A 25,822-nucleotide genomic window follows, 5' to 3' on the forward strand; every position below is an offset into this window, starting at 1 on the left:
CTAGGTTGCGCTCTCCTTATGAGAGTCTAATGCCTGATGATCTGAGATGGAGCTGAGGCAGTGATGCTAGCACTGGGGAGCGGCTGCAAATACAGATTATCATTAGCAGAGAGGTTTGACTTCAGAGACACCATAATAAATCAATGCGCTTCATAGCACAAGGAGATCAGCTCCGTGCTTTTTGACCACCTAGAGGGGTGGGAGGAAGACGCAAGAGGGAGAGGGTATGGGGATATATGTATACGTATAGCTGATTCACTTTGTTATAAGCAGAAATTAACACACCATTGTAAAGCAATTATACTCCAATAAAGATGTTAAAAAAATAAATCAATGCACTTGAATCATCCCAAAACCATCCTTCCCCACCCCCCACCCCCGCCCCGGTCCATAGAAAAATTGTCTTCCAAGAAACTGGTCCCTGGTGCTAAAAAGGTTGGGGACCACTGTCCTAGGTGACCTTCCAAAAGGCATCATCCAGCTCTCTAGATGATTGTTGTTAGAGGCAGAAGTAGAGGGTTCTGAGTAATTTACATTTAATTGCCGAGACTATAAATAATACAGCATCCTCAGTTAAAAATATCCTAGACACTAAGAAAGTAGAGCTAACTTTTTTCGAGGTTTGGACGGGTAAACATCACTGAAGTTTCCTCAGAATTCATTGTTAAAATTTAGTTATCAGTTGCTGTGTTACTGAACTTGAATATCCTTGTGAAGACCCTCATATACAGACCAACCAGCATGGAGCGTGCCATGCTTGACTCAGTCTGATTAATTATTTCTCTTTTGGTCACCATATAAACACTGACTCATTTTACACTACTATATTTGATGCAGTAGCACAAAATACAAAAGTGTAGAAATGCACAGATGTTACTAAACTAAGAGAAAAGCAGTATAGCACACACACAAGTATGATATATACTTGTTCTGAAATGAATACTTTAAGGATTTGTTATTCATTTTGCAAAAGTATTCTTCTAAAATTGAAGTATAGTTGATTTACAATGTTGTGTTAATTTCTGCTATACAAAAAATATTCTTTACTAATCTCAGAATAGAAAAATTGAAGCTCTCATAAACTACTGACTATCAAAGCTCAGTTAGAAAGGAAGATAAAGTACCTCTGGAAATATAATGAAATTAAAATACAATTTTTAAATTTAAGGCAATTTTATTATGTTCTTAAGGGCTAGTAGTGAGATAATACATAACAAATAAAGGATTAGAGATTTTTTAATAAAATTCTAAGTTGATGGGAAAATATGATTAATTTGGAGAGTAAGAGGTTTTAGAAATTTTTCATAGCAAAGATTAGATATGCCTCTACATGTGATCTTTAGTCACTTACAGCTCCTCAATTATGCACATTATGAGTAGCTTGAAGAAAGGGGTTTTTGCATCCATTTCTTTTATTGTTTCCCATAGCAAGTAGTAGAGGGCTTCATCTGGCCAAAAGCCATATACCCCAGAATTCTCACATAGATCCTTTTATCATGCATTTTTATTCTTTTAAGTGGAGGCAATTTATTTGATGTATAACTAAGAGTGATTTGATTTTATGCCTATTAAAGACTTGTCAAATAAATTCATAGATTCAGAAGAAATCCTTTGTTGAGCTCTGTCCCAGTTTTTAGTTTAGAAAATCTGAACACTCAATATAGGCACTCAATAACTGTGGTTGAATAATGATACCAGCTATGCTGCTTCATGTGTTTAGTCCTTAATTTCATCATAATAAATGGTACCAGTTATTTCACTTAAGCAGTGACCTTGCTGCATTATTTTTATAGAATTACAAGTTGTAGAATTTGGAATCTGCAAAGGACCTCATGTTATAAATTACCCACCTCTAGCCTTCATTTGACAAACGGACAAACTTACGAGCATTCTTGTGCTGACGATCAGATGAAAGTGAAGCCCAGCTTGACTGAACGGATCTCACAACTGCTCTGTATTCTGCAGGGCGGGGTGTGCACCTGCTGCATAGGCACCCACGTGACACAGTTGCTCCATCTCAGCAGAGGGTGAGATGGCTGTTGTTGTGTCCCAGGCCCAGGCCTCTTCCTTACTTCATCCTTCCTTTACCATCCTCTCTCAACTCCCCTTGCTCCTTAGATAACCCTTCTCTCAGTTTCTTCTTAAAGATTTTTTTTGATGTGGACCATTTTTTCTTAAAGTCTTTATTGAATTTGTTACAATATTGCTTCTGTTTTATGTTTTGGTTTTTTGGCCATGAGGCGTGTGAGATCTTAGCTCCCTGACCAGAGATCAAACCCACATCCCCTGCATTGGAAGGCGAAGTTTCAACCGCTGGACCACCAGGGAAGTCCCCTCTTCTCTCACTTTTATCCTCAACTTCTCTTCCTCTGTCTGGAAACGTGCTACTGTCTCTCATTTGAAACTCTTCCTTCCCTCTGTGTCTCCTCTCTCCACTGTCCAGCCTCTCATCTCTCCTTGCCCAGGAAGGAGAGCGTGTGCTCTGTCCATTTTGTCACCTCTCCTGCCCTTCTGATCTACTGTCATCTGGTCTTTGCCCCCACTAGTTTGCTAATCTCTCTCTCTCCCCCTGGTTACAAACAACTTTTTTTTTTTGGCTGCATTGGGTCTTCCTTGCTGCAAGCGGGGGCTCCTCTTCGTTGCGATGCGCAGGCTTCTCATTGTGGTGGCTTCCCTTGTTGTGGAGCAAGGGCTCTAGGAGCGCAGGTTTCAGTACTTGTGGCATGTGGGCTGAGTAGTTGTGGCTCGCGGGCTCTAGAATGCAGGCTCAGTAGTTGTGGCACACGGACTTAATTGCTCTGCGGCATATGGGATCTTCCCGGACGAGGGATCGAACCTGTGTCCCCTGCATTGGCAGGTGGATTCTTGACAAATGCACCCCCAGGGGGGTCCCTACAAACAACTTTTCTTTTTTTTTTTAACATCTTTATTGGAGTATAATTGCTTTACAATGGTGTGTTACTTTCTGCTTTGTAACAAAGTGAATTAGTTATACATATACATATGTTCCCATATCTCTTCCCTCTTGCGTCTCCCTCCCTCCCACCTTCCCTATCCCACCCCTCTAGGTGGTCACAAACCACCAAGCTGATCTCCCTGTGCTATGCGGCTGCTTCCCACTAGCTATCTATTTTACATTTGGTAGTGTATATATGTCCATGCCACTCTCTCACTTTGTCACAGCTTACCCTTCCCCCTCCCCATATCCTCAAGTCCATTCTCTAGTAGGTCTGTGTCTTTATTCCCGTCTTACCCCTAGGTTCTTCATGACCTTTTTTTTCCCCTAGATTCCATATATATGTGTTAGCATATGATATTTGTTTTTCTCTTTCTGACTTACTTCACTCTGTGTGACAGACTCTAGGTCCATCCACCTCACTACAAATAACTCAATTTCGTTTCTTTTTATAGCTGAGTAATATTCCATTGTATACATGTGCCACATCTTCTTTATCCATTCATCTGTTGATGGACACTTAGGTTACTTCCATGTGCTGGCTATTTTAAATAGAGCTGCAATGAACATTTTGGCACATGACTCTTTTTCCTTTATTTATTTATTTATTTGCAGTACGTGCGCCTTTCACTGTTGTGGCCTCTCCCGTTACGGAGCACAGGCTCCGGACGCGCAGGCTCAGCGGCCATGGCTCACGGGCCCAGCCGCTCCGTGGCATGTGGGATCTTCCTGGAGCGCGGCACAAACCCGTGTCCCCTGCATTGGCAGGCGGACTCTCAACCACTGCGCCACCAGGGAAACCCGACTCTTTTTGAATTATGGTTTTCTCAGGGTATATGCCCAGTAGTGGGATTGCTGGGTCGTACGATAGTTCTATTTGTAGTTTTTTAAGGAACCTCCATACTGTTCTCCATAGTAGCTGTACCAATTCACATTCCCACCAGCAGTGCAAGAGTGTTCCCCTTTCTCCACACCCTCTCCAGCATTTATTGTTTCCAGATTTTTTGATGATGGCCATTCTGACTGGTGTGAGATGATATCTCATTGTAGTTTTGATTTGCATTTCTCTAACGATTAATGATGTTGAGCATCCTTTCATGTGTTTGTTGGCAATCTGTATATCTTCTTTGGAGAGATGTCTATTTAGGTCTTCTGCCCATTGTTGGATTGGGTTTTTTCTTTTTTTGTTATTGAGCTGCATGAGCTGCTTGTAAATTTTGGAGATTAATCCTTTGTCCGTTGCTTCATTTGCAAATATTTTCTCCCATTCTGAGGGTTGTCTTTTGGTCTTGTTTATGGTTTCCTTTGCTGTGCAAAAGCTTTTAAGTTTCATTAGGTCCCATTTGTTTATTTTTGTTATTTCCATTTCTCTAGGTGGTGGGTCAGAAAGGATCTTGCTGTGATTTATGTCATAGAGTTTTCTGCCTATGTTTTCCTCTAAGAGTTTGATAGTGTCTGGCCTTACATTTAGGTCTTTAATCCATTTGGAGCTTATTTTTGTGTATGGTGTTAGGCAGTGTCCTAATTTCATACTTTTACATGTACCTGTCCAGTTTTCCCAGTACCACTTATTGAACAGGCTGTCTTTGTTCCACTGTATATTCTTGCCTCCTTTATCAAAGATAAGGTGACCATATGTGCATGGGTTTATCTCTGGGCTTTCTATCCTGTTCCATTGATCTATATTTCTGTTTTGTGACAGTACCATACTGTCATGATTACTGTAGCTTTGTAGTATAGTCTAAAGTCAGGGAGCCTGATTCCTCCAGCTCCATTTTTCTTTCTCAAGATTGCTTTAGCTATTTGAGGTCTTTTGTGTTTCCATACAAATTGTGAAATTTTTTGTTCTAGTTCTGTGAAAAATGCCAGTGGTAGTTTGATAGGGATTGCATTGAATCTGTAGATTGCTTTGAGTAGTAGAGTCATTTTCACAATGTTGATTCTTCCAATCCAAGAACATGGTATATCTCTCCATCTATTTGTATCATCTTTAATTTCTTTCATCAGTGTCTTACAGTTTTCTGTATACAGGTCTTTTGTCTCCTTAGGTAGGTTTTTACCTAGATATTTTATTCTTTTTGTTGCCATGGTAAATGGGAGTGTTTTCTTAATTTCACTTTCAGATTTTTCATCATTAGTGTATAGGAATGTAAGAGATTTCTGTGCATTCATTTTGTATTCTGATAATTTACCACATTAATTGATTAGCTCTAGTAGTTTTCTGGTAGCATCTTTAGGATTCTCTATGTATAGTATCATGTCATCTGCAAACAGTGACAGCTTTACTTCTTCTTTTCTGATTTGGATTCCTTTTATTTCTTTTTCTTCTCTGTTTGCTGTGGCTAACACTTCCAAAACTATGTTTAATAATAGTGGTGAGAGTGGGCAACCTTGTCTTGTTCCTGATCTTAGTGGAAATGCTTTCAGTTTTTCACCATTGAGGACGATGTTGGCTGTGGGTTTGTCATATATGGCCTTTATTATGTTGAGGAAAGTTCCCTCTATGCCTACTTTCTGCAGGACTTTTATCATAAATGGGTGTTGAATTTGGTCGAAAGCTTTCTCTGCATGTATTGAGATGATCATATGGTTTTTCACCTTCAATTTGTTAATATGGTGTATCACGTTGATTGATTTGCGTATATTGAAGAATCCTTGCATTCCTGGAATAAACCCCACTTGATCATGGTGTATGATCCTTTAAATGTGCTGTTGGATTCTGTTTGCTACTATTTTGTTGAGGATTTTTGCATCTATGTTCATCAGTGATATTGGCCTGTAGTTTTCTTTCTTTGTGACATCTGTGTTTGGTTTTGGAATCAGGGTGATGGTGGTCTCGTAGAATGAGTTTGGGAGTGTTCCTCCCTCTGCTACATTTTGGAAGAGTTTTAGAAGGATAGGTGTTAGCTCTTCTCTAAATGTTTGATAGAATTCACCTGTGAAGCCATCTGGTCCTGGGCTTTTGTTTGTTAGAAGATTTTTAATCACAGTTTCAATTTCAGTGCTTGTGATTGGTCTGTTCATATTTTCTATTTCTTCCTGGTTCAGTCTTGGCCAGTTGTGCATTTCTAAGAATTTCTTCCATGTTGTCCATTTTATTGGCATAGATTTTCTTGTAGTAATCTCTCATGATCCTTTGTATTTCTGCAGTGTCAGTTGTTACTTCTCCTTTTTCATTTCTAATTCTATTGAGTCTTCTCCCTTATTTCCTTGATGAGTCTGGCTAATGTTTTATCAATTTTGTTTATCTTCTCAAAGAACCAGCTTTTAGTTTTATTGATCTTTGCTATCGTTTCGTTCATTTGTTTTTCATTTATTTCTGATCTGATCTTTATGATTTCTTTCCTTCTGCTAACTTTGGGGTTCTTTTGTTCTTCTTTCTCTAATTGCTTTAGGTTCAAGATTCAGTTGTTTATTTGAGATGTTTCCTGTTTCTTAAGGTAGGATTGTATTGCTATAAACTTTCCTCTTAGAACTGCTTTTGCTGCATACCATAGGTTTTGGGTTGTCCTGTCTCCATTGTCATTTGTTTCTAGGTATGTTTTGATTTCCTCTTTGATTCCTTCAGTGATCGCTTCGTTATTAAGTAGTGTATTGTTTAGCCTCCATGTGTTTGTATTTTTTACAGATCTTTTCCTGTAATTGATATCTAGTCTCATAGTGTTGTGGTCGGAAAAGATACTTGATATGATTTCAATTTTATTAAATTTACCAAGGCTTGATTTGTGACCCAAGATATGATCTATCCTGGAGAATGTTCCATGAGCACATGAGAAAACTGTGTATTCTGTTGTTTTTGGATGGAATGTCCTATAAATATCAATTAAGTCCATCTTGTTTAATGTATCATTTAAAGCTTGTGTTTCCTTATTTATTTTCATTTTGGATGATCTGTCCATTGGTGAAAGTGGGGTGTTAAAGTCCCGTACTATGAATGTGTTACTGTCAATTTCCCCTTTTATGGCTGTTAGTATTTGCCTTATGTATTGAGGTACTCCTATGTTGGGTGTATAAATATTTACAATTGTTATATCTTCTTCTTGGATCGATCCCTTGATCTTTATGTAGTATCCTTCTTTGTCTCCTGTAATAGTCTTTATTTTAAAGTCTATTTTGTCTGATATTAGAATTGCTACTCCAGCTTTCTTTTGATTTCCATTTGCATGGAATATATTTTTCCATCTCCTCACTCTCAGTCTGTATGTGTCCCTAGGTCTGAAGTGGGTCTCTTGTAGACAGCATATATATGGGTCTTGCTTTTGTATCCATTCAGCCGGTCTGTGTCTTTTGGTGGGAACATTTAATCCATTTACATTTAAGGTAGTTATCGATATGTATGTTCGTATTCCCATTTTCTTATTGTTTTGGGTTTATTATTGTAGGTCTTTTCCTTCTCCTGTGTTTCTTGCCTGGAGAAGTTCCTTTAGCATTTGTTGTAAAGCTGGTTTGGTGGTGCTGAACTCTCAGCTTTTGCTTGTCTGTAAAGGTTTTAATTTCTCCATCAAATCTGAATGAGATCCTTGCTGGGTAGAGTAATCTTGCTTGTAGGTTTTTCTCCTTCATCACTTTAAATATGTCCTGCCACTCCCTTCTGGCTTGCAGCGTTTCTGCTGAAAAATCAGCTGTTAACCTTATGGGGATTCCCTTGTGTGTTATTTGTTGTTTTTCCCTTGCTGCTTTTAATGTGTTTTCTTTGTATTTAATTTTTGATAGTTCGATTAATATGTGTCTTGGCATGTTTCTCCTTGGATTTATCCTGTATGGGACTGTCTGTTCTTCCTGGACTTGACTGACTATTTCCTTTCCCGTGTTAGGGAAGTTTTCAACTATAATCTCTTCAAATATTTTCTCAGTCCCTTTCTTTTTCTCTTCTTCTTCTGGGACCCTTATAATTCCAATATTGGTGCGTTTAATGTTGCCTCTGAGGTCTCTGAGACTGTCCTCAGTTCTTTTCATTCTTTTTTCTTTATTCTGCTCTGCAGTAGTTATTTCCACTATTTCATCTTCCAGGTCACGTATCTATTCTTCTGCCTCAGTTATTCTGCTATTTATCCCTTGTAGAGTATTTTCAATTTCATTTATTGTGTTGTTCATCATTGCTTGTTTCCTCTTTAGTTCTTCTAGGTCCTTGTTACATGTTCCTTGCATTTTCTCTATTCCATTTCCAAGATTTTGGATCATCTTTAGTATCATTATTCTGAATCCTTTTTCAGGTAGACTGCCTATATTCTCTTCATTTGTTAGGTCTGGTGGGTTTTTACCTTGCTCCTTCATCTGCTGTGTGTTTTCCTGTCTTCTCATTTTTCTTAACTTACTGTGGTTGGAGTCTCCTTTTCACAGGCTGCAAGTTTGTAGTTCCCGTTGTTTTTGGTGTCTGTTCCCAGTGGCTAAGGTTGGTTCAGTGACTTGTGTAGGCTTCCTGGTGGAGGGTACTAGTTCCTGTGTTCCGGTTGATGTGGCTGGATCTTGTCTTTCTGGTGGGCAGGTCCATATCTGGTGGTGTGTTTTGGGGTGTCTGTGGCCTTATTATGATTTTAGGCAGCCTCTCTGCTAATGGATGGGGCTGTGTTCCTGTCTTGCTAGTTGTCTGGCATAGGGTGTCCAGCACTGTAGCTTGCTGGTCATTGAGTGAAGCTGGGTCTTGGTGTTGAGATGGAGATCTCTGGGAGATTTTCGCCGTTTGATACTACGTGGAGCTGGGAGGTTTCTTGTGGACCAGTGTCCCGAAGTTGGCTGTCCCACTTCAGAGGCACAGCCCTGACGCCTGGCTGGAGCACCAAGAACCTTTCATCCACACAGAAAAAGAGGAAAAGGGGAAAAAATAATATATCTTGCTCCCAAAGTCCACCTCCTCAATTTGGGATGATTCATTGTCTATTCAGGTATTCTGCAGATGTAGGATACATCAAGGTGATTGTGGAGATTTAATCCGCTGCTCCTGAGCGTGCTGGGAGATATTTCCCTTTCTCTTCTGTGTTCGCACAGTTCCCGGGGTTCAGCTTTGGATTTGGACCCGCCTCTGCGTGTAGGTCGCCCGAGGGCATCTGTTCTTCGCTCAGACAGGACGGGGTTAAAGAAGCCGCTGATTCGGGGGCTCTGGCTCACTCAAGCCGGGGGGAGGGAGGAGGACGTAATGCGGGGCGAGCCTGCGGCGGCAGAGGCCGGCGTGACGTTGCATCAGCCTGAGGCGCGCCGTGCGTTCTCCCAGGGAAGTTGTCCCTGGATCCCGGGACCCTGACAGTGGCGGGCAGCACAGGCTCCCCGGACGGGAGGTGTGGATAGTGACCTGTGATCGCACACAGGCTTCTTGTTGGCAGCAGCAGCAGCTTTAGCGTCCCATGCCTGTCTCTGGGGTCCACGCTGATAGCCGTGGCTCACCCCCATCTCTGGAGCTTGTTTAGGCGGTGCTCTGAATCCCCTCTCCTCACGCACCCTGAAACAATGGTCTCTTGCCTCTTTGGCAGCTCTAGACTTTTTCCCAGACTCCCTCCCGGTTAGCCGTGGTGCACTAACCCCCTACAGGCTGTGTTCACACCGCCAACCCCAGTCCTCTCCCTGCGTTCTGACCGAAGCCCGAGCCTCAGCTCCCAACCCCAGCCGCCCCGGCGGGTGAGCAAAGAAGCCTCTCAGGCTGGTGAGTGCTGGTCGGCACCGATCCTCTGTGCGGGAATCTGTCCGCTTTGCCCTCTGCACCCCTGTTGCTGCGCCCTTCTCCGCGGATCCGAAGCTTCCCCCTCCTCCACCTGCAGTCTCCGCCCGCGAAGGGGCTTCCTAGTGTGTGGAAACCTTTCCTCCTTCACGGCTTCCTCCCACTGGTGCAGGTCCCATACCTATTCTTTTGTCTCTGTTTTTTCTTTTTCTTTTGCCCTACCCAGGTACGTGGGGAGTTTCTTGCCTTTTGGGAGGTCTGAGGTCTTCTGCCAGCGTTCAGTAGGTGTTCTGTAGGAGTTGTTCCACGTGTAGATGTATTTCTGATGTATTTGTGGGGAGGAAGGTGATCTCCGCGTCTTACTCTTCCGCCATCTTCTCAAATCCTCCAAACAACTTTTTGATTGCCAAATGCTTTTCAAACTTGAGTGTAGTGGTTCTCAAACTTTTGGTCTCAGAACCCCTTAAAAATTGAAGACTGTGAAGAATTTTTGTTTATAAAAGTTGTATCTATAGATTTTTAATATATTAGAAATTAAAACAGATTTTTAAAATAATATTTATTGACTTATTTAATAATAAAAAACTCAATTCGTGTTGATATAAAAACTTATTTTTGTGAAAAATAACTACTTGCCAAAACAGAAAAACTACTGAGAAATGTAGCATTGCTTAACATTTTTGCATATTTCTTTAATGCCTGGCTTAATAGAAGACAGATGGATTTTTATATCTGCACATGTCTTTAATCTGTTGCCATATGTTGTTTTAGTTGAAGTTTATGGTGAAAATCTGGCCTTGCATAGATATATAGTTGAAAAAGGGAGTCATATTTCAATAGCCTTTTAAAATAATTGTGCATCTTCTTTGGTAGTTCACCAAAACTCAACATGTAATCGTTTTTTAAAGGTTAGCTGCAATGTGGAATTTGTAATTTTAATGAACTTTTCATACTGTTACGTTCCATCCATTGGGTGGGTCTTTGAGTGGTTTTGTGAGTGTGTCTTTCACCCATGCATGATTTTATAACATTATGCACTTGTCTTTGGAAAATCTTGGTTTGAATTATATGTAAATTCTCCATATACTGTCACGTTGCAATCCACAATATCAGAACCTCTTATTTGCTAATATCGCTGCTGATCTCATAAAAAAAAAAGTCAGTGAGTATTGGGAAGCCAGATTCTATTTTCCAAAATTTCTACTTGAAAGCTTGAATTTTATCATTGGCAACAAACTCTGTCAGTTGCTTTCCTGGACGGGAACAAAGCAGTTCATTTTCAAGAAAATGTCTGCCAAATACCCGAGTCCAGATAATCATAGTTTCTCTGTTGGTTATACTTTCAGTGAAAGTGAAGAAACAGCTAGTTAAGCTCGCACCTCAGTCTTCCAAGCGTTTTCCCCTGAGACACCAATCCTATTTCCGTTGACATTAGAAGTGCTTTATGTATACTTCCCGTTCTGTCACAGTGAATAATAAAACAACATGTACTCAAGGGTCAAAATTTAAATAAGATTAATAATTTTTACTGCTTCATCAAGGATATTCTTAAGTGGAAACACTTGGTTGTTTTATTTACTACCAGTGCATGGCAGTGAAGTGTATAATGATGCCTGGTACAGTTTGGTGCCACTGCCTTGATTCAGACTGAAGCACCAGCAGTTTTACCCATCACTGTATACCATCAGTGCCAGTTCAACACAATGAAAAGACCATATGACATCTCAGGAGTTTTACAAAAATAGTTTTGCTCTCACACACTTCCCAATAGGAGCATAAGGCCCCCAAGGCATCCGCAGACCACACTTGGTGGAGAACCTCTGATTCAGTGGAACCTTTGGTTGCACTGAAATATGAAACTTACTTCTTCTTTCTGAAAACTCTTCTGTTTTCTGCATCCTCTGTATCCCGAAGTCATAACCTTTCCTAGGATCCAGTACTTGGGGAGAAGGTAGGGTAGACAGGAAGATCTGGGATTAGTTTTTTTGAGGCTCGGTACAAATCCTGAAACTTATTCTACTTACTTTAAAGGACTCTTCACTTTTCTGGGGATTCCTGGCTCTCCTCAAATGGCAATGCTGCTGGCCCCAGAAGGGGGCCTCCTTAAAGAATCCTAGATGTTTGGTGTTACCCACAGTACCGTCATACATGACACCTGGCAGCAAAACTGTGTATCATTGGGCTTACGTTACAGATGATATCCTATTAAATGTGTCAGGCATTCTTCAAGACCCAATCTCAGTTCACTATGCTCAGGGCACATCAGTCATTTTTCTATTACTTGAATAAGGACAAACTTATTTCTACCTCTGTGCACTGTGCTAGGTTGGGCCAGTGTGGGCCGTTCAGCTCCATCCGGTCAGTCAGGGTCTCTGCCCGCCCTCAAAGGCCTTGAAGTTGGCTTGGCAGAGACAGAGCAGAAAATCAGAGAAATGTCGCAACACTATGATGGAAGGGTATCCAGGACACAGAGAAGATTCCCAGGTGCTGTGATGGGAGGATCACAAAGCGGGGGACCTGGCAGGTGTGCACAGTAGTTAAAAGGAGGACTGGTGATGTTTTAGCTGTAATGACCCATATGGGAAAATAATCTAAAAAAGAGGGGATATATGTATATGTGTAACTGATTCATTTTGCTGTACAGCAGAAACTAACGCAACATTGTAAATCAACTCTACTCCAATAAAAATGTTTTAAAAATGCTAAAAAAGAAAAAGAGAAAAAAAAAAAGATGAGTGATTGTTTATCAGCCAGAGAAATCCTCTGACTGCAAACCCTAAGCCACTTCCATATGCAAAATTGGCCGCCACTGAATGAAATACCACATTAAATGCGATTATAAATCTCTGACCAATGAATCAATGATCACTTTGCAAAAATTATAGTGTGTATTCTTTTCCATTGCATATTTCACTGCTAAGAATGAAGAAATTCTCAATCATAGACCCGAGCAATATATTTGATGTCTTAGCTACTTGGACTTCTTAGTAGGTATTAAAAAGACAGGAGTAGGAGTAAGGAGGAAACTAACTTTAAAGAACTCAGGGTGTAAATTTCTCTAATTTACTGTAAATGGATAAATCACCTAAGTCTTTGTAGTATAGACATTGAAATTTAAAGTATTTTTTATGGTTTTCCTGGATTTAACTGATTATCTCTCAATTGGCCTTTTAATATGATTTTCATAGAAAACGTACTTTATATTAAAATACTTTTTTTTTTTTTTTTTGCGGTACGCGGGCCTCTCACTGCTGTGGCCCCTCCCGTCGCAGAGCACAGGCTCCAGACGCGCAGGCTCAGCGGCCATGGCTCACGGGCCCAGCCGCTCCGCGGCATGTGGGATCTTCCCAGACCGGGGCACGAACCCGTGTCCTCTGCATCGGCAGGCGGACTCCCAACCACTGTGCCACCAGGGAAGCCCTATGTTAAAACACTTTTATTCACCAGCATCCTCTAGATGTAATTATTGCTTACCAACAGTTCTTCCATTGAAAGATACTGGCACAGTGGCATACCATACAGCCATTAAAAAGGTTGAGGGCAATCCATTTCTACTGACGTGGAAAGATGCCAGTGTAAGATAAATTTAAAGAGAAACTAGCAAAGTTTCAGAAAAGTATGTAAAATAAAATCAGTTTTGAAGCAGAAAACTGTATGTAAGGATCGATATTCAGGCATGTACATGCAGATATACATATGAAGTGGGGAAAAAGTCTGGAAAGACACACCCCAAAGTGTTTCTTATGGTTACCTCAGGTGGTGGAGGGGGTTTGTCGTAAAGGATAACTTTCCTTTCTTAACTGTTTATTTTTCTATAGTCTCTGTTTCTTTTTTACAGTGTGTATTCCTTTAAAATTGGATGTACTATATTAGAATAATTCAAATTAAAAAAATCATTGGGAAAACATTAAAGCTATAACATAGATAAGATACAAAAAATTCAGAGTAAAATAAGTATTTAAAGTTTTGAACTGAATGAGGGAAAAAAATCCAGACAAAGAGTTAAAAGTCTGTATTTTCAGACATAGTTTACCTTTTCTTAAACTTTGTTATTATGTAGACAGACTGATTGATTCTGCTTTTCAAGTGAAAAGCTGAATCAGCTCTGTTCATTCTAAATGGGCACTTAAAATCCAGTAAGAAAATGAATACTGTCTACTTAGAACAGTGCATGAGCTCATTTTTTTAAAAAACCTCCTCCAAATCTTTGGTTTGTGCTTATCTTGGATGATGATAACAATAATGGGATGTAAAACAGCATCTATCCTAACTTCCAGTAAAATTCTTAAATTAGTTACTATTTTATAGGATGCCTTTTATAATAAACATAGATGTTACTCCTACACTCATATGAGTAGAAATCCTTCTAAAACCATTTTAGTCCATATGCCTAGTCCTAAAAACTCCCCAACAGACGACTGTCTTTCAATATTAAAGTTCTTGATGAAAAAACAAATCTCTAAAGCTTCTGGAAGTATTCCATTTCACTGTATAACAGAAAGAATATTAAATTTTCACACTGTTGGAAATGATAGAGAAGAGTTGCAAACCAAAGTCTATATCATTTGTATTAGCAACTTTAAGCTGAAACTGAGATAATTTGTTATTATCAGGTTATATCTGCAAATCACAAGTGTTTAAGGAATAGGCAAGTTTAAACTATTTGGGGGAACTCATTTCCCTTATTTATTAGCATGTTATTAGCACTTACTTGCCCTAGAAAAATAGTAAAACAATACACCTTTTATATCCTTTCTGTGGTGTATATTCAGAGATGCAAATGGTGATGATGATGATAATTACTACAGCTACTAAAGTGTGTACTTACTATAGTAAGTACTTACTATGTGCCAGGAATGGTTCTAAGAACTTTACATGTATTAACTCATTTAGTCCTCATGACAATTATATCAGGTGCTATTGTTGTTCCCATTTTATGGATGAGGAAGCCGAGGCATAGGTAAGTTACCTAATTTGCTCAAGGTCACACAATTAGTAGGTGGAAGAGTCAGGTGATAAGAGACGTGTCTCTCAGCCATCATACAATACACCCTCAACAGGCGTGGTATTTTTCCTTGCAGAAACTCTGCTTCCAGTTCTCCTTCTAACACCCCAGCTACAGCGTGCCTATAGCAAGTTTTTTCAGAAGGAAAGTAGTTCACCAATTAAATACTTAGTGGTGGTGTTCAGGCGATGAACACCTATTGATGATTTTACAATGTGCAAGATGCTGAGTGGGAAGTTGTGACTCTTACGTGGAATTTGCCAGTGTCCATCACCATCCCAGAATGAGGTCTCTTAACATTTTGTCTTTTGAACTAGTGCCCGTCACTGGAATGAAGCACTTCTAGAAAACATTCCCCCACCCTCCACTGCTCACACCCCCCAAAACTAACACAGGTCCCCTTGAGCTGATGCCTTCACCAAAGCCGCTTTCGTGTCTCTGAAGCGTTCAAACATGTTAGCAGCGTGGAGACCGGAGTTCTGTCGGGGGAGGTGTACAAACATGTCTGCGAGGTGTTTCCTCCTCTACAAAGGGCCCCCCTTGGTTGCAGCTCTGACATCCCTGAGGGCTGTTGAGCAGTGCTCTGAGAACCGACTCCTGAATCTTTTAGGCCGTGGCTTCTCACGTGGGGGCCCTCAGAAGAGCTCTTTCCCATCCCATCCTGGCCAAAAAGGGGACAAGGGTGTTGTCATTGGTACCTTCTCGTTGTCAAACTGTACGTTGCTCCACCACAGAAGGCCTGCCTTTCTTCCACAGCTTTGCCTGTGTTTGGGGCTCAGATCTTGTCCAGGGGTTATTGGGAGCACATCGTGGGTATTGAGGAGTCTCTCTCCTCATCGAGTAGGCACGATGAATAAAGGAAGGCAGTGTGTTGATTAGATTTTCAATAAATTTTGTTTTCATTAATGTAAAAAATCTGCATGCATATCCTGCAGAGTGCAATCAAATGAACCAATCTAAAAGTTATTTCATGCAAATGAAAACAAAAATGTGATAGCAAGTTTTCCTTGTATTGGCGAAAAAAGTAGAAAATTTGATAATATCAAGTGGGGTCACTCTTTTACGGGGAATTGAAGGTAATCAAAATTTTAAATGTGCGTATGCTTGGATTTCCCTGGTGGCGCAGTGGTTAAGAATCCGCCTGCCAATGCAGGGAACACGGATTCGAGCCCTGGCCCGGGAAGATCCCACATGCCACGGAGCAACTAAGCCCATGCGCTACAACTACTGAGGCTGCGCTCTAGAGCCCGCGAGCCACAACTACTGAAGCCCCTGCGCCTAGAGCCCGTGCTCCACAACAAGACTAGCCACCGTAGTAAGAAGCCTGCACACCACAACGAAGAGTAGCCCCTGTTTGCCACAACTAGAGAAAGCCCGCACTCAGCAACGAAAACCCACCACAGCCAATAAATAAATAAAAATTTTAAAATAATAAAATAAAATAAAATGTGTGTATGCTTTAATCTAGAATGTTGCTTTGGGGAATCTATCCTACAAAAATACTCACCTACGTATACAAGAATCTATGTATAATATAACTTAAATGTCAGAAAGGGAAGAGTTAAATAATGGAGTATGAATGCACAGGGGTACAATGCAGGTGTGAGAAAGGATGACGTGGATTCGTTTATACTGATGTGGGAGGATGTTCCATGAACTATTGAGGGAAGAAAAGGAAGTTGTAGAATAATAGATGTAATATGATACTATTTTTGTAATAAACATTAGAAAAAGCTGGGAAGATCCACCAAATTGTTAACAGTAATTAACCCTTGGTGAAGGAGGGGGTATGAGAGGAAAGACTTACTTTTTACTATACATATACATATATGTATATGTATACATATACACTAATATATACATATACACTAATACATATTAGTGGTGGTTTTTTACAAGTGCATATTGCCTTAATACCTTTTAAACAAAGAGTCCAAAGTTTTTGAACCATTTTAAATCAACATCAAGAATTTGTAAAAGCAACTAGATAAGAATTGCTCCTAATACCACAGCTACTCCTGGAAATACATATACCAGTTCTCAGGACAGTGCCTGTTACACAGTTTGTCCTCAGTAGTAGTGACTTGTAACTAGTTATAAATCGTACTTATAGCTCATACATTCTATTCCTTACATCGTTAGATTTTAGATGGGCTCATTTTAGCTGGAGATGAATTTTGGATTAGTTGAAGAGTGTTCCTTGTTGTATTTTAATGCTCAAGGACACTATATACAGTATTAACATCCTGAAATCATTGCAGATTATCAAAGTCATAGTTGAGAAAGTGATTTTACAGGTTTCTGTCTTTCTCCTAAATCATATCTCTGTTGAGAGTTGCATGTTTCCTCTTCCTGTATTTTTCCAAATTGACGTTTAAGTTTCACACAAATTTCTCTTATTTGAGGGCCATTTTTAATAAAAATAAAAAAGGTCATTAATTCAAGGGAGACTATAAGTAGAGAACACCAAAGTTGTTTAGATTTAGGTATTGGGTGCTTGGCAAACTCTTAAGCAACATGATTTGCTCCAGAATCCCGCCCTGGAGTGGACTCAATACACATTTGTGTTTCACATCATAAACCGCCCAGTTATGGGTGGGTGGCACCCTGTTGTGTGTTACTTCTGAGGAGTTGATGTCACAAATATGCTTTGGAGAAATATAATAACCTATTCTAATATTTAGTAATGATCGATAATTGATTATTTCTTTTAATTATGTTTTGTGTGATACCATGTTCAGTGAAATTTATGTGTGCCTATATAAATACCTGGCAAATTCTTAGAATAATTTTATTCCCAGCACATTTGTACCAAAAATACCTACTTTATTGTATGTATCATTATTTAGACTATATTTGCCTTCTTGAGTTTCAGACCAAATAATCTTTTCTAGTTCCCCAAGACACAATTAAATAATTTCCATTATGCAACCGTCAGTCTCATGCAATGTACTCAGACTTCAAGGGCCTTTACAGATATCTTTTTGTAAATCTGCAATTGTTTGTCTCAATTGAAAATACATTTTTTAGAAGGGTCATGCGTCTGCTTTCTGTTTGTTGATTTCTGCCTAACTTTTATAGACAGTTTTGATTTCCTTTGTTGTTTATACCAATTATTATTTTAGACCTTATGAAATATTCAGTGGTCTTAAAACTTGATATGTTTAGCCTAGTTTATAAAGTAGTCACTGAAGGATAAGCATAGTGATTTGGACTTCCTACAGCATTAAACTTCGTACTGCTGTATGCTGCTTGATTGGACCCTGTTTATGTATTCATACACAAAAAAGTCTCTGATGGAGGGAAACAAGCAATAAACAAAAAATTATTGTTTAATGTCAAAAAGATGATAAATACAATAAAGAAAAAATAGGATATTGGACTCAAGAGTAGTGGAGGAAAGTCTGCTGTATTAAATAGGATGGCCCATAAAGGCCTTCCTTATCAAGATAACCTTGGGACAGAGACCTAAATGAAGCAAGGGCACAAGCCCTGGAGATACCGGGCAGATGAGATTTTCAAGCAGAGGGAATAGCAAACGTTAAACTCCAAAGTGGGTACACTCTCGGAATATTCACGAAAGCATAAGGAGATCAGTATGACCAGAGCAGAGCAAGCAAAGGGAATAGGAAGTCCGAGAGGTGTTAGGGCCAGATCACGTAGGGCCAGATCTTGAAGGACGGTTGTGAACACACAGGAGAGGTGATCTGATTTATGGCTGAAAAGGATCACTCTGGCTGCACGTGGACAGTAATGAAAGCAAGGAGATCAGTGACTTCAAAATTTTTGGATGATGACCACCGCAGCCCCAGCAAGAAATACATTTTGCAACGTTATTCAATTCCACTTTATTCGTCTTTCATATACTTGAGTAGTAATGTTTCCTCTGACTTAACAGTTTCCTTGTTGTGGGCCGAATGGAGGAAAACCATTGTTGTAACTTGAGTATAACAAAGATTCGTGGCAGGTTGTTGCCCAAGAAATACTGCCCAAGTGCATGTTATCAATGCAGTGAACTAGAGACTGAGATACCATTTCCAGAAGGCTCAGCACAGGTGAACCCTTACTCTGAGAGCCCTCCCCCCAAATTTTGGAGGAATTCAAGACTCCCATGTGGGGTCAGGTCAAGACTAGAATAGTCTTAAGAACTAGGATGGATCCTGCTGTGCAGTCCATTGATCCTTTTTGGGGTAGGGTCAAGTAATGTGTATCGCACCATCCTTAAATCTTGACAGCCCCCCAGTGGAGAACTGCTTTCAGAAGAGTAGTCTGGGTGCATGGTGGGCTCTAGAAACCCTCAGAAGAGTTAGGCTCACTGCAGCCAGTCCCCAGAGTGGATACTTGGGAAGTGACTGCATACATACCTTGGGTTTCCTCTGTTAAAGGAGAGACTGTTCAAGAAATAAAAAGTTTCACCAGAAATCCAAAGATTAAAAACATGCCATGAGACCTTCACTGTCCAGAATTCTTTAAGATATTTTAGGAGTATTAGCCTAGTAGTAAATTGCAAAGAATGAAAAATGCAGACCTGTAATATATGGTCCTTTCAGGCAGACTAAAGATTTGATACCAAGAATAGATTTGATCTTTTTTTTCTCCCATAAATAATGGTGTCTGTAGATAATATAGAAGGATGATATAGAAGGTTGATATCCAGAGCATAGAAAATGGTCAGTGTAACAAAACTTTTAGATTTGAGTTTAACTAAGTAAAATTTTGGTCAACATAAATGTATTTTACCAACGGTTTGGTTTGAAGAGGATTATTTTGAGGGGTAATTATATTCATGTTTCGCAGTAGGATTTGGGCAATACAACTGTTATGTCTGTGCAAAGTTTAAGAGTGGACAACAAAATACCTCTGGAAGTGTTATTTTCCTGTGGCTATTAACCTGCACAGAATAGATATTTGTTAAAACATTTGTTAGCTATTATATTCCATGTTACTCTAATAGGATTTAAATTGTGTGGGCTTATGTGTGTTTAGATGTAGATGTAGACATAGGCATACATATAGATATATACTGATGCCCAATACTTAGACCACTGTCATTATTGAATAACGTAATAGTAAACATTTTTAAACTCTTCTAAACCTCTTGTTTTTGACTATGGAAACATTACATTTTGAATGCTGATTGCTGATTCCTGCCTTTTCTACCGAGGGCAGTAATAGGATGCTTTAGACAAGAAAAGCTTTTAAGAAACTTTTTACTAACCACTGAATAGTGGGGAAGCTTCATGTGTGTCAGGAGCCTCCACTCCCCTTCCTTCCCTCAAACCTGTATGCAAAGAGAACATCTCAATCCTGAGCACAGCAAAAACCAACAGGACATCCTAAAGTAGTATCTTTCATGTAACTAGAAATGAAGCATTCATCTTCCACTGAAGAGGAAAAAAGTTGCCTCATTGAATGAGGCTTAGGGATAGGACAGAAGTATTATTGAATCCATTCCTTGGCAATAAGTATCAAACAAAAAGTTTAAACACTTAATAGCTTGTTTTCCAGATTTATAAAATATGTATGAATGTCATAATGTCTGTTAATGCCAAAATGGCTTTGTCAGACTGTCCCTGGTTTCAAAATGCTCACAAGTATCTTCTCTCCCTCTCTCCCTCTCTCTCTCTGCCTCTCTTACCAGAATTTCAGAAATGGAGTCCTATGCCCTACTAGTTTTTTTACTCTATATCAATCTCAAGAAAGCATTAGAGAAATGATATTTCTTTTCTGTCATTTGTTTTGCCTCCCCATCCTGTCTTTTAAAAAAATAATAGCAGAAAATTTAGATTAGTAGCAGGGAATCAAAGAGAAAAATGGCAAGGAATGTGTAGTAGAATTGATGTAATATCCTCAGAAATATTGAGGGTAGGCCCCTTATTTATCTGGGTAATGCTCACTGAGACAATAGGACTAGATAATGGGAAGGCATATTCAAAACTCTTTGGGGACATAAAATCATACCTTATTTACACTTCTAATAATTTTTATTCTTACCTTCCCAGGTTCTAGCCATATGGTCATTAAATCATAACAAAGCATAGATCAGGAATTCGAATACTTGATCATCATGAAAATTAATCTAGAAAAGTAAACAAATAAAAATAAATCAACCTTTTACGACTTTCAAGGCCTCCTCCCTAAATCCTATTTTCATGCAATGCCATATCACCAAATATGCTTATTTATACTACCAATAGTCACAGTTATCATTTCGATAAACTGATAAATGTGGAAATTCTAGAGAATTTGCCAGATAACTTTTTGGTGGATAACTTTCTAATTTCATTCTAAATTATTGATATGAACGTTTAAGCTTCATATTTATGCAGCTTTTTTATGACTGTCCTGCTGGAAAGTATTTTGCATTCCTTAATACTGTAATAAACCCTGAGAGCATAATTAGATTGAATATATAAGACTTTTCATCTTTTCTATTTCTGTTCAAATAGAAATATTTGCAGAATAGTCACTGTAGCAAAACTGAGTTTTCATGTTTCATCTTTTTTGTATGTGACCCTTATCTCTTGTTTCAAAATTCAATGGTGTTTGTAGTTAAGAAGTTGTTTTCTATTGAAAGTAATCATTAACAGGTCTAAGCGGTATTCTGCATCATTTTTCTTTCAGTTGATTTTAAGAATTATTACAATGAAACATTTTTGAAAAATCTCAATATATTAATTACAGATATATATATAGTTATTTAAAAATATATATCAGAGCTGGCTTTAATCTTTGAAGTGTGTTGCTATCCACTTTGATGTGCAGGTCATCTCACCTGTTTTTTCTGTTTTTTTGTTGTTCAAATGTTCAATCCAGGTTCTACATGGTCAGCTATTATGAGCGGAATCACAGAATAGCAGTTGGAGCTCGCCATGGTTCAGTGGCCCTGTACGACATCCGGACTGGAAAGTGTCAGGTAAATAAATCATTATGACTTCCTCTCCATAAAGTGCGCAAGTTATTGAAAGGAGTGAGAGACCAGCACTTCACCAGTTGACGTGCTGAGCTGCTGGAACATTATGGATAATGCTAAAGGGATCAATAGTTTAATGAAGGACTCAGAGAATATAGACCCCTACTGTCTTTATTCACTGGGAATGAAGTGTTGCCACAGATGGGTTCGTAATAGAGCCTTGAGTAAGGTGGTACGCACTACTCACAAACCACTTTGCAATAAATCTTTTCTTCTTTTAAACAAAGTTTTCTGAATTTCTTATTTTTGCCTCGTTTTCTGAAAAAAAATTGGTGATACATTATTATGATTAGTGGCTAAACAAAAATTAGTTTTCTGACTATGTAAAATGAGATCTTTAGCGATTATAGGACAGTATTCTACTCAGAGTTCAAGAAAGGCAGAAATCATAATGGCATTTAGTGTGGATCTGTAAGGAAACTGAGTCTCTATTTGAGATATATTCCTTTTTTATACTTTTATAACTTTCTCTGCTTTTATAAAACTTCATTGTTTATGAGAAATTCTTCTCGGTCTCGATCTTGAGCCCTTCGTTCTCCGAATGTACCAGTTGGGTAGATGGAGCAGGTCTAGCCCCACTTTACGTGTAAGTGAATCAAAGCTCCCAGACTTTAAATCTCTATTCCAGAGTCACACTGTTAGTTAACGGCAAAAGTAGGGCTAGGCTCCACCCTGATCATTGTGAATTTATTGTGGTCATTGATAAATAGTTCCAAGCTTGCTTTCATTACTGTCCAATAACTTCTTATTTTTCACTGTAGCATCTATCAATGCTGATATATTCAATCAGGAATTAGGAATTGTATTCAACTGTAGTATTAGATGGATATATTCAACTGTATTAGGAATTTCCAGAAGGAATATGAAGAAATACATCAGGATGTAGCTAAATTTTAAATTGCCTCTTAAATTTAATAAACTATTGATTAGTTCTCCAGAAGTTTCTCTGGCAGCTTTCCGTGAAATAGTTCTAAGAGATGGTAACAGGTATTGGGGGTAGAAGTTTCAGGGGTCAGACAAGTTTGGGGGTACTGTTCGAATATAACACGTTTCTTTACGCAGGCCTTCTCAGAGGCTCTAATGCGTGAGTGTGCATTGTGCATTTCCTGGAAGTGCGTGGAATATGCATCATTTGCCACACTGATGTAACTATTGAATATCCTTTGCGTGATTTATTTTCTTTAAAAGACATTAACTCCTCATCGGTGACTGTATTTCTTTACTCTGAACTCTCACTTTGAGCAATGAAACCACTCTGAATACTTGCTTAAAAATGAAGTTACATATTGTCTATAACATTCTCTCCTAAGAGAGACAGATTCTTCAAACAGCATTTTCAGAATCTCTTTTGGTAAATCAGTTTTTAAAAATTGGAATACAGTTGACCCTGAACACCGCTGGGGTTAGAGGTGCAGACCCACATGTAACTTATAGTTGACCCTCCTTATCCCTGGTTCCTCCATATCCCTGGTTCTGCATCTGGGGATTCAACCAACCCTGGATGGTGTAGGGCTATAGTATTTACTATTGAAATCTGAGTATGAGAGGACCCTCGCAGTTCAAGCTAGTGTCATTCAAGGGTCAACTGTATATTATTATTAGCCAACTTGAGAGAAATAAGGCACAAACAGCAACAAGGTAAAGACAAAAAAAAAATTGAATAAGGGGACCTTTTCAACGTTCTTTAAAATAGAAGTGAGGAAATCATAGAGAGGACACTATTGCCACCAACAGAGAGAAGAGTGAGACAGCGTGAGCACGGTGACGAAACCCAAAGAGGAGTGAAAGAACAGCAATGAAAAACTAATGAGAAAGCAACAGACTGACCTGAGCATACATATCCTGACAGTGGTCTCAGGGAAGATCTTGTTAACATGAAAGAAACATGAAAAATTTGAATATCTTATTCTTTTTCACGAAATTATTTAGGAAACACTTACCAATCAATGACATTCTTTCTTAACAGGAATTTGTAATGTCATTCCTATTTCACTTTACTTTCTGTACATTATTTTATTACGCTTAGACATTTCAGTCTCCCCATGACATTTTTCTACCTCAGCTTCTTTATTTTGATACCCCAAACTGTCATTAGTGTCAAACGATGGAATAACCTTTACCTTCCAGTTCTGTGTGAAAGAGAAGGTTACCCTTTACTCTTATCATTCAGAGCATAAAAACAAAGCTAAATCTCTAAAATCAGTCTTAACTACTTTTGCCAGTTACCAGTTTTATCCAGTGACAATGAGCTCTTAAGGGATTCTCTTAATTCTTTTATGGTATTAGTGTTGTAGTGTTTGAAATACGTGAGTCGACAGTTGAAACAGAATACACAAGTATAGTTGGCGTGTTCAAAAAATGATATTTTAGAGGTGAATCAAAGGACTAGGAATTTTGAACTAGGAATGTAGTAAAGTATTTTTTGAATTAGTTATTGGAATCAGTGAACAGAGAGGGACAATTTTCCTAACATGAGCAAAGACATAGAGATATGACATAAAAGATGTAGAAGGGATAATTAGTAAATTCACTGGACTCCAGGGGTAGATTCCAATTAGGTGGAAAGATAAGGGGCAACCACCTACATGATGAGAGTCACAGGTGATGGGAAGACCCGCTGTGGCCTGTCCAGGATGCCAGAGGCTGAGGAAATGTCCCTGGGCCCAGTGGAAGCAGAGGACCCATGGCTGAGGGAATAGGGGGAGGAACATATAGGTTCCCTGTCATCATCATTCAATTAGTTGGTAAAGGTTAGATAGAAACGTCAAATCTCTTTCCCTTACCTTTTGGCATTGGCTTCTTTTTTTTTTTTTTAAATCAGTTTTCTTATGACCTGTTCTCAAACTAGTACAGGCAATTATACAAAACCACAAGATAAATATGCATTCAGTCTGGAACAGGAATTTTACTTATTTTAAGAGTTTACAAGCTATCGCCCAAACCTGCCTGCCACCCGTTTCAGTAAATATAATTTCACTGGAATACAGCCACATCGTTCGTTTAAGGATCGCGTATGGCTGCTGTGACACTACAGTGGCAGAACTGAGTTGTAGTAGCCAGCAAAGACCATATATGGTCCACAAAGTCTATCAAATGTATTACGTGCCCCTTAACAGAAAAGGTTTGCTGACCTCTGACTTAAGCAACTAGAGGAGGAAGAGTTAACTCATTTAACTGAAAAGTGATTTAAAACAGTGTAGTGTAATATACTGGAGAAGAACAAATAGAAACTTGTGTGGCTTAAATCCCATCTCCATTTCATAAGCTTAAGAACATTGCTTAGGGCTTCCCTGGTGGCGCAGTGGTTGAGAGTCCGCCTGCCGATGCAGGGGACACGGGTTTGTGCCCCGGTCCGGGAAGATCCCACATGCCGCAGAGCAGCTGGGCCCGTGAGCCATGGCTGCTGAGCCTGCACGTCCGGAGCCTGTGCTCCGCAACGGGAGAGGCCACAACAGTGAGAGGCCCGTGCACCGCAAAAGAATATATATATATTGCTTTATTTTTCTGTGGTGAAGTTTCCTCACTACAAAATAGTGATAGAAATAGGGCCTATTATTGTGAGAAGTAAGGTAATTTATGTAAAATTCTTAGCAAGTAGTATTCAGTAAGTGTTGGTTTTATTAAAATAAACTTGGAAATACATTACATCGCGATGAAATTACATGAATTGTGGAGATTTTAAAGATAAACCTTGAGACCTCAGAATGTTTGTAGATCGTCAGGGCTAGGACTCCCACCCCTTAGTTAGGAGAGCTTTGGTGGAAAAGTCTGGCAGCACTGCCGTAGGCCATGTGTAGATTTCCTCTCTAAAGGCAGCCCTTACCTGTGGTGTTGGGCTGAACCTCACTGTTGATGGAAATCAGAACCTTTGAGGCAGTTCAATAGTGAACATCCTGCTGTGCTCCTAACTGTGTTTTTACTTGGCAACTGCTAGCAATTTAGGAATATACCTGACTTGAATTCTGCTTAATTAAAAAAAAAAAAAAAAGTAACTCCTGATGAAGTGCTTTAAATTGCATTGGGAAAGCAGCCTTCTTGATAAGCAGGTTAGTTAGGTTCCATGAATCCTTAGAGCTACAAGTGTGTGTTTGGTTAAATCAGCAATGCAAATCTTCCCTCTAACAATATTTGCCTTTGGTTTGGCAGACTTGTTATTATCTGTCTCTGATTTTCCAATCCTTTTTGGATGCGTTCTTTGTAATAATAACTGCTGGCTCTGCGCAAGATTCTCTTAGGGTC

The 25,822-nt window shown here is 39.2% G+C and overlaps 1 protein-coding gene across 8 annotated transcripts in view; it reads left to right on the forward strand.

The window, feature by feature from the left end:
• The window catches only part of WDR7 (WD repeat domain 7), a 372,036-nt gene that overhangs the window by 276,462 nt on the left and 69,752 nt on the right, over positions 1 to 25,822 (forward strand). For 7 of the 8 annotated variants that reach the window (XM_060029121.1, XM_060029112.1, XM_060029113.1 and 4 more), the window contains one exon: positions 21,427 to 21,526. In XM_060029121.1, the coding sequence (XP_059885104.1) occupies positions 21,427 to 21,526 (100 nt within the window). Of the gene's footprint in view, positions 1 to 21,426; positions 22,829 to 25,822 lie in introns of those variants that run through there. The other variant, XM_060029118.1, reaches the window with a different exon arrangement.

The sequence above is a fragment of the Delphinus delphis genome, chromosome 13 (assembly GCF_949987515.2).
Source record: "Delphinus delphis chromosome 13, mDelDel1.2, whole genome shotgun sequence".
In the NCBI taxonomy this organism is placed as follows: Eukaryota; Metazoa; Chordata; class Mammalia; order Artiodactyla; family Delphinidae; genus Delphinus; species Delphinus delphis.